General features: G+C 24.7%; 3 protein-coding genes across 3 annotated transcripts, besides 2 other annotated features; 2 read left to right on the forward strand and 1 right to left on the reverse strand.

The window, feature by feature from the left end:
- Positions 1–2817: a repeat region.
- Positions 2818–2851: 34 nt separating this feature from the next.
- Positions 2852–3487: a repeat region.
- A 1331-nt stretch (positions 3488–4818) lies between these two features.
- On the forward strand, positions 4819–10470 carry EHI_070110 (tyrosine kinase, putative; the record flags this gene model as incomplete). Its single annotated transcript, XM_643743.1, has 1 exon — positions 4819–10470. The coding sequence occupies one exon, from the start codon at positions 4819–4821 to the stop codon at positions 10468–10470; it is 5652 nt and encodes a 1883-aa protein (XP_648835.1).
- A 637-nt stretch (positions 10471–11107) lies between these two features.
- On the forward strand, positions 11108–13414 carry EHI_070120 (myotubularin, putative; the record flags this gene model as incomplete). Its single annotated transcript, XM_643742.1, has 1 exon — positions 11108–13414. One exon carries the CDS (start codon positions 11108–11110, stop codon positions 13412–13414), a length of 2307 nt encoding a protein of 768 aa, XP_648834.1.
- Positions 13415–13506: 92 nt separating this feature from the next.
- EHI_070130 (uncharacterized protein) lies at positions 13507–14175 on the reverse strand (the record flags this gene model as incomplete). The annotated part of the gene is made up of 1 exon (XM_643741.1): positions 13507–14175. One exon carries the CDS (start codon positions 14173–14175, stop codon positions 13507–13509), a length of 669 nt encoding a protein of 222 aa, XP_648833.1.
- Between the last annotated feature and the right edge of the window lie 103 nt (positions 14176–14278).

The raw sequence follows: 14278 nt of genomic DNA on the forward strand, positions 1-14278 counted from the left end.
AGGATTTCAATGATTATGCACCTCTATCTCCAAAATAAAATAATAAGAGATAAATTTGATGAAATAAAAGAAATACTAAAGAAAATTAATAGACTAGAAGATATAGTCAATGAAATTAAACAGAATAAAGTGCATCATGAAATTAAAAGAACATGATGAAGAAGGAATAAAAGTTAAAGCACTAGAAAGAATAAAATACATAAAATATATGATGACAATGATTAAAGAAAGAATTAAATTTAATAAAAATGAAATAATCAGAATCAATACAAATAAAATAATGTTTGATTCTAATAAGAAAATTAGAATAAGGAAGAAAGAAACAAAAAATGAAATATACCCAAATAACGATATTACTTTAGAATATTGGAAATCGTTATATGAAACACAGGTGATATTAAATAAAGAAAATTGGAAATAAAACAAATCACCTCGTGGAATGAAAGATATGTCAATTATGATAGTGTCATAATAACAATAAATGAATTAAATTTCAGTTTAAAGAAAATAAATAACTGGAAAGCACCAGGAATAGACACTATATATGGGTATTATTGGAAAAGGATGTCATCATCAAGAGAAATCATTCTTAATATCTTCAATGAATGGTTAAACTTCATTCAAAACATCAAATGAGACATGGTAAGTTGAAGAACTTTATTAATCCACAAATTGATATGAATGATGTCACTAATTATCGTCCTATCAGTTGTACAAATGTAATTATGAAAGTATTTACATCAATATTAAAAGAAAAGATTCACAGAAGACTTAACATGAATAATGAATCATTGAAAATTAGTAAAAATCAACTGGGTTGTAAATTACAATCTCTCCCTGCTAAAGAAGGAATAATTAATAGTTATATGATGAAGCAGCAGAAAGAAGAGAAATACCCAAAATATGTGGAGTCATATTATGACATTAAGAAAACATATGACACAGTAAACCACGAATGGGTAATTGAATCATTAAAATATTTTAATGTAGAGGGTGTCATCATTGACGTTATTGAAAGTATGATGACTAGAAGGAAGATATTCATCGGCTATAAATTTAATGAATATCTAGGTAGTATTAAATTAAATAGAGGAATTTTACAAGGTGATTCATTATCAAATCTACTCTTCATCATACAGATGAATGTAATTTCTCAAATCATCGAAGAGAAATTCCCAAAAGCAAATCACACATTATATATGGATGATTTGAGAATAATGACGGAAAGTAGTGAAGAAATGGGAATAATACACAATGAAATTAAAGAAATAATAAGTGGAATAGGGATGGAAATGAATGAGAAAAAGTCCGGATTGGTATTAAAAAACAATAAGAAATACCAGATGGAATGCAAAACATCCCAGTCATTGAAGGTGAGGACTTGTATAAATACTTAGGAATATGGCAGTCCGATGAAATTGATGACACTTTCAATTGTAAAACCATCAAAGAAAAAATGATGAAGAAGATGGAAGAAATAAACACTGATGAAAGTAGTAATAGAAGATATATTACAAGAATAAACACTGAAGTAATCAATATCTTCAGATATTCAGCATCAGTTGTAAATTGGAAAATCACTTAGATAAAATTGATTTGGAGATAAGAAAATATTTAAGAAAGGCAAAATACATTGGTGCCGGAAACTCCAAAGATAGGTTGTATGTCATTATAGAAGAAATGGGTGAAGGATTAATAAATCTAAATGATGAATATGTTAATGAATTAGTTAGAACAGTGATGTACTACTGTACCAGAGAAAGTGAAATTGGAAATAACATATTAGATAGATGGTACAGTAAGAATGGAATGTGGAATAGAATTTAAAACATCAATTCATAAAATCCCAGAAACAAAAATAGAAGAAATAATAAATGAAGGGATAGAAAAGAAAAAAGAAAAAGAAGTAGTAGTGGAAATAAAGAAATTATTGACAAATACATCAAAAAATGGAAGTGTCATCAAATAAGTGACATTTTAGAAGATGGAATGAGTCAAAATGAGTAGATAAAACTACTACAGTGAAACCATGGAAGTCAATCAATATTAAAAAGAATGCATTTCTCCAATTAACTAAAATGCAAGATGGAGCAATATTTTGTGGATATAAAAAATCAAAAATAATGAAAAATGAAAGAATGAAATACTCAACACTGTGTAAAGACAAAATAACAACAGTAGAACACATTCTACTATCTTGTATTTATCATAAAAAATCACAAATAGAAAAACATGACAATATTGGTATTATAATATTGATTAATAAGAAAATACACAGGAAATAATCAATATAAAAATACAATATGAAACAGTGTTCCAATATAAAGACATCACTATGATATGGAACAAACAAATAATGCCTAAAAGTGATGGACAATATCACAAAAGACCAGACATATACGTATTAGATAAAAAGAATAAAACTAGTCTATTATTTGATATGACTAATATAGCTGATCACAATATCAATGGAGCCTATTTGAAGAAAAGAAATATGTATAAGGAATTAAAGAATATGTTAATGAAGATAGAAAAATTAAAAGATGTCAGAATAATTCTAGTAGTAATTTCAATAAATGGATTAGTAAATAAAGAAAGTATCAGATTAATTAAAGAATTAAAAATTGACATTGACATCAAGAAAGAAATTAAAAACTATGTAATTAAAAACATGATGAATGTCACGGAATACTGCTTCTATCACAACCAAACATACTCAGTAGAAATACTAGAAAAAGACAAAGATATGGGATTAGTCTCATCCAATGAAGGAACAATAGAAGTTAGTTCTATTAATACTTAATTAATTGCTTATTATTTTATTTATTATATTTCTTATTAAAATACATCAAGATTCGAAGATGGCACGTCAGAGACACCACATGAAACCCTAAAATAATCCCATGCTTCGAATCTCCCAGTTATCGTCTGGTCATGACGTGCCTTTGGTGAGATAATATCTATTCAACACTAACTGTTTATTATTATTAATATTTATTAGAAGTGATTATTATTCATTAACGTGTATTGTTATTCATTGAGGTGTATTGTTTATTAAGAATTATTATTTATAAGGATTATTATTTACTAAGGAGGTATTATGTATTAAGAATTATCATTTATTAAAGAAGACGCATATATAATTGATACTGTTGCACAAAAATTAAACATAAGGATATTATCAAGGAATAGGGTTTCTTTAAGGGGTGTCGAAGGTAAAGGAGATGAGTCATAATCATTAGATTATGGATATACTCTCCTTAAAACAACAATATAAAGAATGAGAAATATTATATTACTCATTAAAATCAAAATAAAAGTCAGGCAGCAACTTAATTGAGGAACCATTTAAGTCGAGCATGTTTGCAAAAACTTTATTTCAATAGAAATAAAGCGTGTTGAAGAAACTGATTCACTCACTTCTCAACATGATGAAAACCTAAAAAATAAGGTTAATCATAATTGATTTCTTTTTTTTTTTTTTTTTTTTTTATTTCTTATTAAAATACATCATCATAATCAAATAATATTTGATTATCGTTTGAGGCATGAAATTATTTTAATGATTGTGAAGTTGAGATGTATCAACTTCAAATCATATTGAAAGTTATAAAGAAGTAGAAAATGAATTATAACAACATTACAAGCATTAAATAGTATAAAAATGAGACAAATAAAAGATATTAATATATTAATAAAATAACAGTTAAATTTGATGATATAAACGCATAAATAAGCATATTAATACAACAATTTGGTAATACAAAAAGTGATAAAGAAACGAATAACAATTTAAATACTATGACAGTTTAAAACAAGGAAAATATAAATACATAAATATTATATTATAAATTAGTTGGTTTTTCTAAAACATTTAATTATTCTTTTTTTTTCTATTTCCTTCTGGATATTCATTTGTTATTTCTCTTATTTGTCTTCGTTCATATTTACTAAATTTCATTTACATTTTCGATAAATCTCTTTTTTCTTTTCTACTTTCATCTCTTATGATTATTAATATTATTTCTATACATTTTCTAGAGTTTATTCTTTTTTATACTCTCAACTTTTTATTGTTGTTATGTCTTTTTTTTGATTAATTCATATGATATGGTTTATAAAATTAATATATTTCATTAACATCATCAACAAAATATCTTAAGAACTTTATTTTTTCTTTTTTTTATACTTATTGAATATTTCATTGAAAATGTAATTCATTGGTTTGATAGATAAGTTTTATATTGTTTTTATTATGGTTATTTTAATTAATTATCTTTCAATAAAATTCAACTCTGCTGAGTTGTATTTAGATTTTTTTTGATAGTTTTTTAAATCAATTTGTTTATATATTTTCATAATTTTATGAAGAAAATAGTAATACTTCTCATAGTAAATATGAGTTTGGTCACAACACAAAGAGGAGTTTTATATCAATTCATTTTCATGGGTTTTTAAAGGGATTAACTAAAATCAAAGAAATGAAAAAGTTAATTATCAAGAAGAATAAGAAAAACCATTTTTTTGAAGTGAAACGAGAAAATGATTTGAGTTAAATAAAATTATTGATTTAATAAATGTTAATATTTTTAAATTAAAAACAAAAACAATTTAAAAGAAATAAAAACCAAGAAGAATGATAAATAGTTTTTAATTAACTCAAAAAAATTTCGACAGTACAAAAAATTAAATTAAAAGAATAAAAAAAGTCTTTAAACAAAAATAACGACTTTTGTTGTTTTTGAAAATTCATTAAAAATTTTTCATAAAAAAAAAAGGGAAAAAATAACTTAATGTTCATAAAAAGCTCAAACTGAAATGAGAAGCTTATTGATATTTTCAGTTTTATTAATTCAAAATGTCTTTGCTGTTTGTGAAAAGAATGAAACAATAATTCGAGGAAGTTGTGGAAAATGTGAAGATAAATTTAATTTTTGTTCATTTTGTGATGAGAATAGTTGTCTTTCATGTAATGAAGGTAAATATTTAAATGAAGGAAGATGTGATTTATGTCCCAGTTATTGTACTAGTTGTTTTTATGGTTTTTGTAGTTCTTGTGAAGATGGATTTTTTCCAATGGGAGGTAATTGTATATCTTGTTTAGTTAATAATTGTACTAAATGTCTTTCAAATGGAGCATGTTTAGAATGTGATTTAAATCATTATTTAAATAATAATAGTTTATGTTTATCATGTGAAGAAGAATCATCATCAAAATATTCTCGTTGTTATTTAAATTCAAAAGGAGAATTAGTTGGAACTCAATGTGGTAATGGATATTATAATAATACAAATAATGAATGTACTTTATGTGATGTTAATAAACAATGTAAGACATGTTCTCCAATTACAGGGAATTGTATAAGTTGTGATTCAACAAAAATATTAATAGAAGGTTCATGTGTAGAACAATCAACAGTCCATTGTTTAACTTCTAAAAATTCAAGATGTACTCAATGTGATATAACTTCATATTTAATACAAGGAGTTTGTTATGAAACTATTCCTTGTTGGTGGTCTAATAAAATAACAGATAATTCTCAAGTAGAAACATCTGATAGTTATTCTATAGACCCTAATACTATTATGGTTAATAATTTATGTTTTGATAAATTCTCAACACATTGTCTTCAAGTAAGTACAAATACTCATAGTTGTACAGAATGTGCAAATGGATATTATTTATTTGGTGGTTTATGTCTTCAATGTTCTTCTTTCTATGAACATTGTATTGATTGTGGAGAAATTCAAATGAATAATTTTACTCATACTGTATGTACATATTGTGAAGAAGGATATTTTAGTGATGTTGGATGTAGTCCTTGTAGTATGATAAATGGTTGTAACAAATGTGAAAATATATTAAGAAAAGGAGATATGTCAACAAAGATTTGTTATGAATGTATTGATGGATATGAACTAATAGATGGAATATGTAAACCACTTTTAAATTGTGTTATGGCAACTGGATCATTTTGTCATGTTTGTCGTAAGAATTATCTTCCTCAAAATGGAAAATGTGTTCCAATGAAAGAAGTAATTCCAAAATGTTCTTCTACTTTAAATGGTAAATGTAATTCTTGTGAAAAAAATTATTATCTTACTAGTACAAATGAATGTCGTTTATGTAATATTAAAGGATGTTTGACTTGTTCAATTGATGGAACTTGTACTTCATGTGAAAATGGTTATTGGTTAGATAAACGATTTTGTAGTACATGTGATTCAATAGCTAATTGTATTGAATGTAATACTGATGGTTCAGGATGTTTATATTGTAAAGAAGATTATTATGTTTTAAATGGATCATGTGTTTCTTGTTCTTCTGGAATTACTGACCATTGTAAGTCATGTTTACAAAAAGGTAATACAACTACTTGTACTGTATGTCAAGATGGATATTCTCTTCAAGATTCAACATGTCTTGAATGCAAGAATCTTGATCCTTTATGTTTAACTTGTTCTTCATCAGAACCTCGTTGTTTATCATGTACATCAACACATTTTCCAATGGGAAAACAATGTTTAGAATGTTCTACAAGATTAGCTCATTGTCTAAAATGTTCAAGTTCAGAAGAATGTACTGAATGTGAAAGAGGATATTACTTATCTAATGGAGAATGTTTTCCATGTTCAGGTATGAAAGGGTGTCAAATATGTAGTAGTGGAACAGTATGTACAACATGTGCTGAAATTTATAGACCATTAAAAAAAGGGAATGAAGTGATATGTTCTTTTGATGGAGGAGTAGAACATTGTAGGACATTTACAACAGAAGGAGTATGTACAGAATGTTATTATCCTTACACATTAGATACTTCATCAAATGTATGTCTTGATTGTCTTTCAACAATTGAGAATTGTGGAGAATGTTCAACAAAAACAAAACAATGTACTTCATGTATTTCTAATTTATATTATTTAAATAATGATAAAATGTGTGAATTATGTTCAGTAAGTGTGCCTCATTGTAAAACATGTTCTTCTAATGGTAGTTGTCTTTCTTGTATTTCTGGATATGAATTAGAGAGTAATAATTGTAAATTAAAATCTACTAAAGAGAGTGTTAAATATTATAATAACAAATATGAATATAAGAGACTTAATTCAAGTATTAAATATGTATCTTCAAATAATAAAAAAATAGTTAAATGTCAACCAAATTGTAAAGAATGTAATAATAATGAATGTGTTAAATGTGATGATTATTATTATTTAGATAAAACAACAACATGTGTTTCATGTTCAAGTCATTGTATTTTATGTAATAATAGTAATGTCTGTATAAAATGTGATTCAAAGACATATCTTTCTAATGGAAATTGTATTGATATTCCAATGTTACATTATAAAAAAACAGAAAGTAGTACTGAATTATGTTCTAAAGCAATTTTTTCATGTTCAACATGTTCAATTGATCAAGAAAATGTAATATGTAATTCTTGTATTAAAGGATATGCATTTTATTCAAAAGAACAACGCGTTTGTGTTTATCATCAAGGATTAATTGATTCAGATGGAACAAGAATTTTATGTCCAAAAGGATGTAATATTTGTGATAAAAATTTACGATGTTTAAGTACATATAGTGATAATTCTTTTATTCAAAATGGTCAAATAGTAAAAATGACAAATTCTAATGAATGTCTTATATTTGACACAGACATCGGTTGTACTTCATGTAAATCTTCAATTACATCAAATGGAATTTGTTTACCAACTACTTCTCAGTGTAAATATCAAATAGTTAATTCTGATGGTTCTACTGTTTGTATTAAAAGTAATGTAGTTAAACAATTATCTCTTAAAACTACTGATACAATTGAATTTCAAACAACAGTTCCTAGTTGTTCAAATGGTAAGTATTATGGAAAAACAACATGTGTAGAATGTTCAAATACTTGTTCAACATGTAATAATAAAACATTATGTACATCTTGTAAAGAAGGAATATTAACTTCTGATGGACAATGTACTACATCAAATAATTGTGAAACATTTACAAATTCATCATGTGTTAAATGTAAATCAAATTATTATCTTTTAGATAATACTTGTATAAAATGTCCAGAAGGATGTCAAGAATGTGTAAAACTTCATTCAGGAATTAAATGTAGAATGTGTAGTAATTCTTCACTTATTTTAGTTAAAGGAACATGTGTTACATTACAACAAGCCCATTGTAAAAGTAAATTAAAAAATTATCCATATTGTTATGAATGTGAAAGTGGATTTAAATTAAATAAAGATGGATCATGTGAATTAATTTCCATTAAAGATTGTAAATATATCTTTAGAGGTGAATGTATTAGATGTTTAAGTCAAAATTTATTACTTTCAGATTTAGGAGAAATGACTTGTGATGAAAAAACAACCGAAAGATGTTTAGTTGATTCACAAAGTGGTTGTTTAAAATGTGTTGATGGATTTTATCAGGATAATCAAAATAATTGTCAACCATGTGATGTTTCATGTCTTAGATGTGATGGAACATCAAAAAATTGTAGTTCATGTAGTTTTGGATATTATTTTAATGATGAAGGAATATGTGAATATATTGGAGAATTAGCTCATCAATGTAAGAAATTTGTTCCAAATGGAAGAAGTTGTGCAGCTTGTAATGAAGGATATATTCTTCATGATGGTGGAACATGTGAAGAATGTAATGAAAAATGTGTTAGTTGTATTAAAAATAAAGATATATGTTTAGTTTGTAATGTTCAAAGAGGATGGTTTTATGATGAACAACAAGGTAATGAATTTGAAAGATGTCAACCAACTTCATCTTTACAACATTGTAAACAATTTGAACAAAAAGGATGTTCATTATGTGAAAATGGATATTATGTTAATGCAAAACATCGTTGTTCACCATGTAAAATTGATTCATGTTTTGAATGTACATCTAATCGATGTAATAAATGTAATGATCAATATGTTTTAAATCATCAAACTTGTATATATTGGAAAGACATTAAAAGATGTATTTCATATGACTCATCAACCAAAAAATGTAATAAATGTCAATCTTTATATATACCAACAAATGATGGAGCAGAATGTGTTTTTAATACAATAAGTTTAATTTTAGTTATTGGATTGCCATTATTTGGGATAGCAATTATTATTATTTTAACAATAATTATTATTTCATATATTTTATTTGCATTACATAAAAAGAAAAAATTAGAAGAAAGAAAAGCAAAAATCACTGAACAATATATTGACGTTTTAGAAAGTGAAGGAATTTATTTAAAACCTTTTGGTGGAAATAATTCTTTTGTTGTTAGTAGTACTGATTGTTTAGAATTTTATGGAGAACTTGATGATGAAGTTCCTGTTGGTTTAGAAACAATTCAAACAATGTTTATTGGAAATAAAAGTGCTAAAATAATAAAATGTCAATTTAGTTATAAATCAATTGATGAACGTGTAAGAGTTAGAGTTGAACCAGAACTTATTGATATTAAAAAAGGACATGCAGTACAATTTAGTATTTCAATTCTTCCATTTTGTTCATGTGAAATAGATGAAATTATTCTTTTTACTGCTGTTAATATAAAAACAAATAAAATTATTGAAATTCCTGTTCATATTATATTTAAAACAGTTTTAAGTACAAAACTTGATTATAATGATTTACAAATAAAGAAACAAATTGGTAAAGGGTCATTTGGAATTGTTTATCTTGGAGAATTTAGAGGAAGTAAAGTTGCAATTAAACGAATGATTGAAAATGCCAGTGATACAAAACAATTAGAAGAATTTGAGAAAGAAGTAGCAATGTTAGATAAATTTAGAAATGATTATATTGTTCATTTTTATGGAGCAGTATTTATTCCTAATAAAATATGTATGGTAATGGAATTTGCAGAATATGGTTCTCTTGAAGATTTAATTAAAAAAAGAAGTAATAATCCTTTATCAATGGAACTTCGTATGAAAATTATGTTGGATGCTGCTAAAGGAATTGAATATCTTCATTCAAATGGAATATTACATCGTGATATTAAACCTGATAATATTTTGGTTGTATCTTTAGAAGAAAATATTAAAGTTAACGGTAAATTAACTGATTTTGGAAGTGCAAGAAATGTTAATTTAATGCTAAGTAATATGACATTTACTAAAGGAATTGGTTCACCAACATATATGGCTCCAGAAATACTTAATAAAAAGAAATATGAAAAACCAGCAGATATTTATTCATTTTCAATCTCTTTATACCAAATAATTATTTACCATGACCCTTATAAAGGAATATGTGAATATCCATGGGATATTATTGATTTTATCCAAAAAGATAATTATCTTCCTTTCCCTGAAGAAGCAACTGAAGAGATGAATTTATTATTACAAAATACTTGGAATCATTCTCCTTTAAAACGAATTAGTATAAAAGAAGTTATCTGTTCGTTACAAAAAATCTTACAATCAATTCGTTCTAAAACAGAAAAAACAATTTATTAATTTATAATATTGTTTTTATTTTAATAACTTTATAAGAAATTAAAAAAAATCTTTTTTTTATCTTCAGTTTTGTTCTATTTTTATATCTCACAATAATAATAAAACAATTTTACTAATATATTAAATTTGTTATATTTAAAAAAAAAAATAATGTAATGAAAAACATAATTTAATTCTATACTTTTTTTTTAATACTGAATTATATTCATAAATTTATTCAATATGATTAAATTAAGTTTAACAAGTTATAATTTCATTATTTAATATTTCATGTATTTTTGAATTGTTTTACTCTAAAAATCAATAAAAAAATCTATAGATAAATATTATATGTAATTAAAGAAAATTTATAGTTAAAAAGAAAAATAATAAAATAATAAACTAAATTTAGAGAATATAAAACAAATGTAGTAATTTGATAGAATTTTGTTTTAAGAATCTTTAATATCTACTTTTTTTTATTTTTAGACTTTCCAAAAATAGATTTTCAAACAAAAAAATCTTAATAAATGTAAAAATAAAAAAAACAAAAAACAAAAAAAAAAAAAGAAGGAGAAAGAGAAAGAGAAGTAATTTGTAATTAAGAAAAAAAAAATGAAAAGAACTTAAAGATTGAAGTTATCAAATAGTTTATTCAATGAAACAAATACCGACGTGTTTGCTTCGGATAGAAGAACAAAGTTTAGGAGAAGAACAGTCTATGAAACGATTATCAGAATTAGCAGACATACGAGAAAAAGCAATAAAACAAGGGATATTTAATTCAGTTAAATCATTTAAAGAAATGGATACCAATGAGTTAATGTATTCAACAATAGATTTTCTTATTGGGACAATCTTTAGTAAAATAAATAATAAATCACAAGAAAGTAATTACTTATCATCTTATCATTTTGATTTATTTCTTAAATTAATGGTTAAAATGAAATTATGTGTAAAAGAAACATATCGTTCTACTTTATATGGTACTATAGAAGTTGGTAATTATCCTAAAGTACCTAATAGATCACAAACAAAAGGAATATTAGTTGATATTCAAGACAGAACATTTTGGATAGCAAGATTAAAAGATTTAATACATTCAGCATTATTACAATTACAAACATATATACTTCAATGTAATACTTTAGGACATTCAATAGATTTTTCATTAAATACATATTCTTTAAATTTTTTTGAATTAAAATCAGTATTTATTGGAATTGATATTCAATTATTATTTCATGATTTATCAGAACCATTTAATGAATCAAATGATATTACTAATTCTCCTTCAAGTAAATCTACAAGAAATGAAAAATCTCTTTCACCACCATTAAGAATAACTCGATGTAAAACAATGCCAAAATGTTATTCTTCACGTACATCATTAATAGAAATGACTACAAAAAAATCAGTAGTAATTCCACGAGCAAATGAGAAAGAATTAGTAATAGTTAATGTTAAAGGAGTAAAAATAATATATAGAAATGATGTTCCAAGTAATATACAAAATATAGAAAGAGAAGGGAATATCATTATTACATCATTTAAATTTTGTTTTATTGATGATTCAGATGGAAAATATAATATTTTTGTTCCAATGACAAAAATTGCAGATTTTAAAAAAGTGAATAACAATAAATCAGAACATCGTAGAATTCTTGAATTTAATACAAAAGACAATATTTATGTTAAATTCTCATTTCTTAAAAATCGTGAAGAAAGAAAAAGTATTTTCACTGCATTAAATAGTTTAGTATTTGTACCACCAACTTCTTTAGAAATATTTAAATTAATTGAATCTATTCCAATAAAACCAATAAGTTATTATAATGTTTTAGATGAATTTATTCGTCTTGGATTAAATAAATCAAATTCAAATTGGAGAGTATCAAGAATTAATGATGATTATGCTTTTTGTCCAACTTATCCAAGAGAAATTATTGTTCCTAAAGAAGCAAGTGATGAATTATTATTAGAAGATGGTTCATTTAGAAGTAGACAAAGAATTCCAGTTATTACATATGTATCTTCTAAAGGATCTTCTATTGCAAGATGTTCACAACCATTATGTGGATTAACTGGAAGAAAATGTCAAGCTGATATTGAACTTCTTAAAATGATTACACATGGAGGACCATCACATAAACTTCGTATTCTTGATTCTAGACCAAAAGCAAATGCTGTTGCTAATATTGCTATGGGTGGTGGTTATGAAACTGAAGAAGATTATCCATTTGCAACAATAGAATTTGAAAGTATTGATAATATTCATGTTGTAAGAGAAGGTTGGCAAAAATTATGTTGGTATTGTATGCAATTACCAGAACATTATAAAACAAGTCAAATTATTAATTGTAATGAAATTCAACAATGGTGGAAAATTATGTTAGCTATCTTTGCTTCTTCTATTAAAATGTGTAGATATTTAGAAGCTGGAGAAAGTGTATTAGTTCATTGTACTGATGGATGGGATAGAACAAGTCAATGTTGTTCATTATGTGAAATAATGTTAGATCCTTTTTTCAGAACAATTGATGGATTTATTATTCTTATTGAAAAAGATTGGAAATCATTTGGACATAAATTTATGACACGTGCAGGAGTTGGTGTTCATTGTCCACATAGTCAATATTCTCCAGTTTTTCATCAATTTATTGAATGTGTATTTATATTATTACAACAATATCCTACATCATTTCAATATAATGAAGATTTTCTTATCGAAATAGATGATGCAGTATTTTGTCATAATTATGGGACATTTCTGTTCGATACAGATTGTGAAAGAGAAAAGTATCACGTAAATGAAAGGACACCATCTTTATGGTCTATGATTATTGAAAATAGAGAATTATTTACTAATCATCAATATATTCTATCTGATAATAAATTACATTTAAATGGAATTCCAAAATTTGTGTTATGGGAAAAATATTATTTTTGTAACAGAAAACTTTAAATTCATTTTTATTTTATTTTAATCTCTATTAATCATTATATTATAAACCTTCTTTTAATTTCTTTTATAAAATAAGAAATAAATTAAATGAATTAAATAAATGATGATGAAATTACACTATTTACTTGTTGAGCTTCATAGAATGAATGAATAATATCTAATGAAAATTCAATTTCTTCATTACCATTAAAAAATGATTTAATATTATCATAGAATATACATCCTTCATTAATTATTTCTTTTTTATTCCATTCTTTAGATAAGATAATATGTTCTAATATTCTTCTTTCTGGCATAAAGTTTTTTTCTGGTTTCTTTTTAACACATTCTTCAAAAGAAAATCCAAAGAAATATTTAAGAATATCAAGGATTTGATTATCAATAATAATAAAAATCATATTTCTTTTATATCTTGTTTGTTCTTTCATTCCTTTAAGAATATTACTTTGTTCAATTTCTTCTTCAATTTTATTTCTAGAAATTAGAAGAATATTTTGATAGAATACTTCTTCTATTTTTAATTTTTGATAGATTCCTTCTTTTATTATTCTTTTCATCTTTATAGTACATCCAAGATAATATAATATCATCATAAGAAATCCTTCATTTCCATAATCATTCCTATTGGCATTTGCTCTATTTTCTCTCTTTCTTTTTCTTGTTTCTTCTAAATTAAATGCTTTTCTTTTTCTTCCTCTTTTCTTTTTTTCTTCTGTTAAAAGGTTAAGAAGTGTCACTTTATATGTTGAATTATTCTCCATTACAATAACTATGAAATTTAAGTTTCCTCAAGCATTTATAATTCAACAGAAACATAAAGTAAATCAACATTAAAACAGTCTTTCATTAATACAAAAATAAAAA

The sequence above is a fragment of the Entamoeba histolytica genome, genomic scaffold (assembly GCF_000208925.1).
Source record: "Entamoeba histolytica HM-1:IMSS scf_1104750517355 genomic scaffold, whole genome shotgun sequence".
Classification (NCBI taxonomy): domain Eukaryota; phylum Evosea; order Mastigamoebida; family Endamoebidae; genus Entamoeba; species Entamoeba histolytica.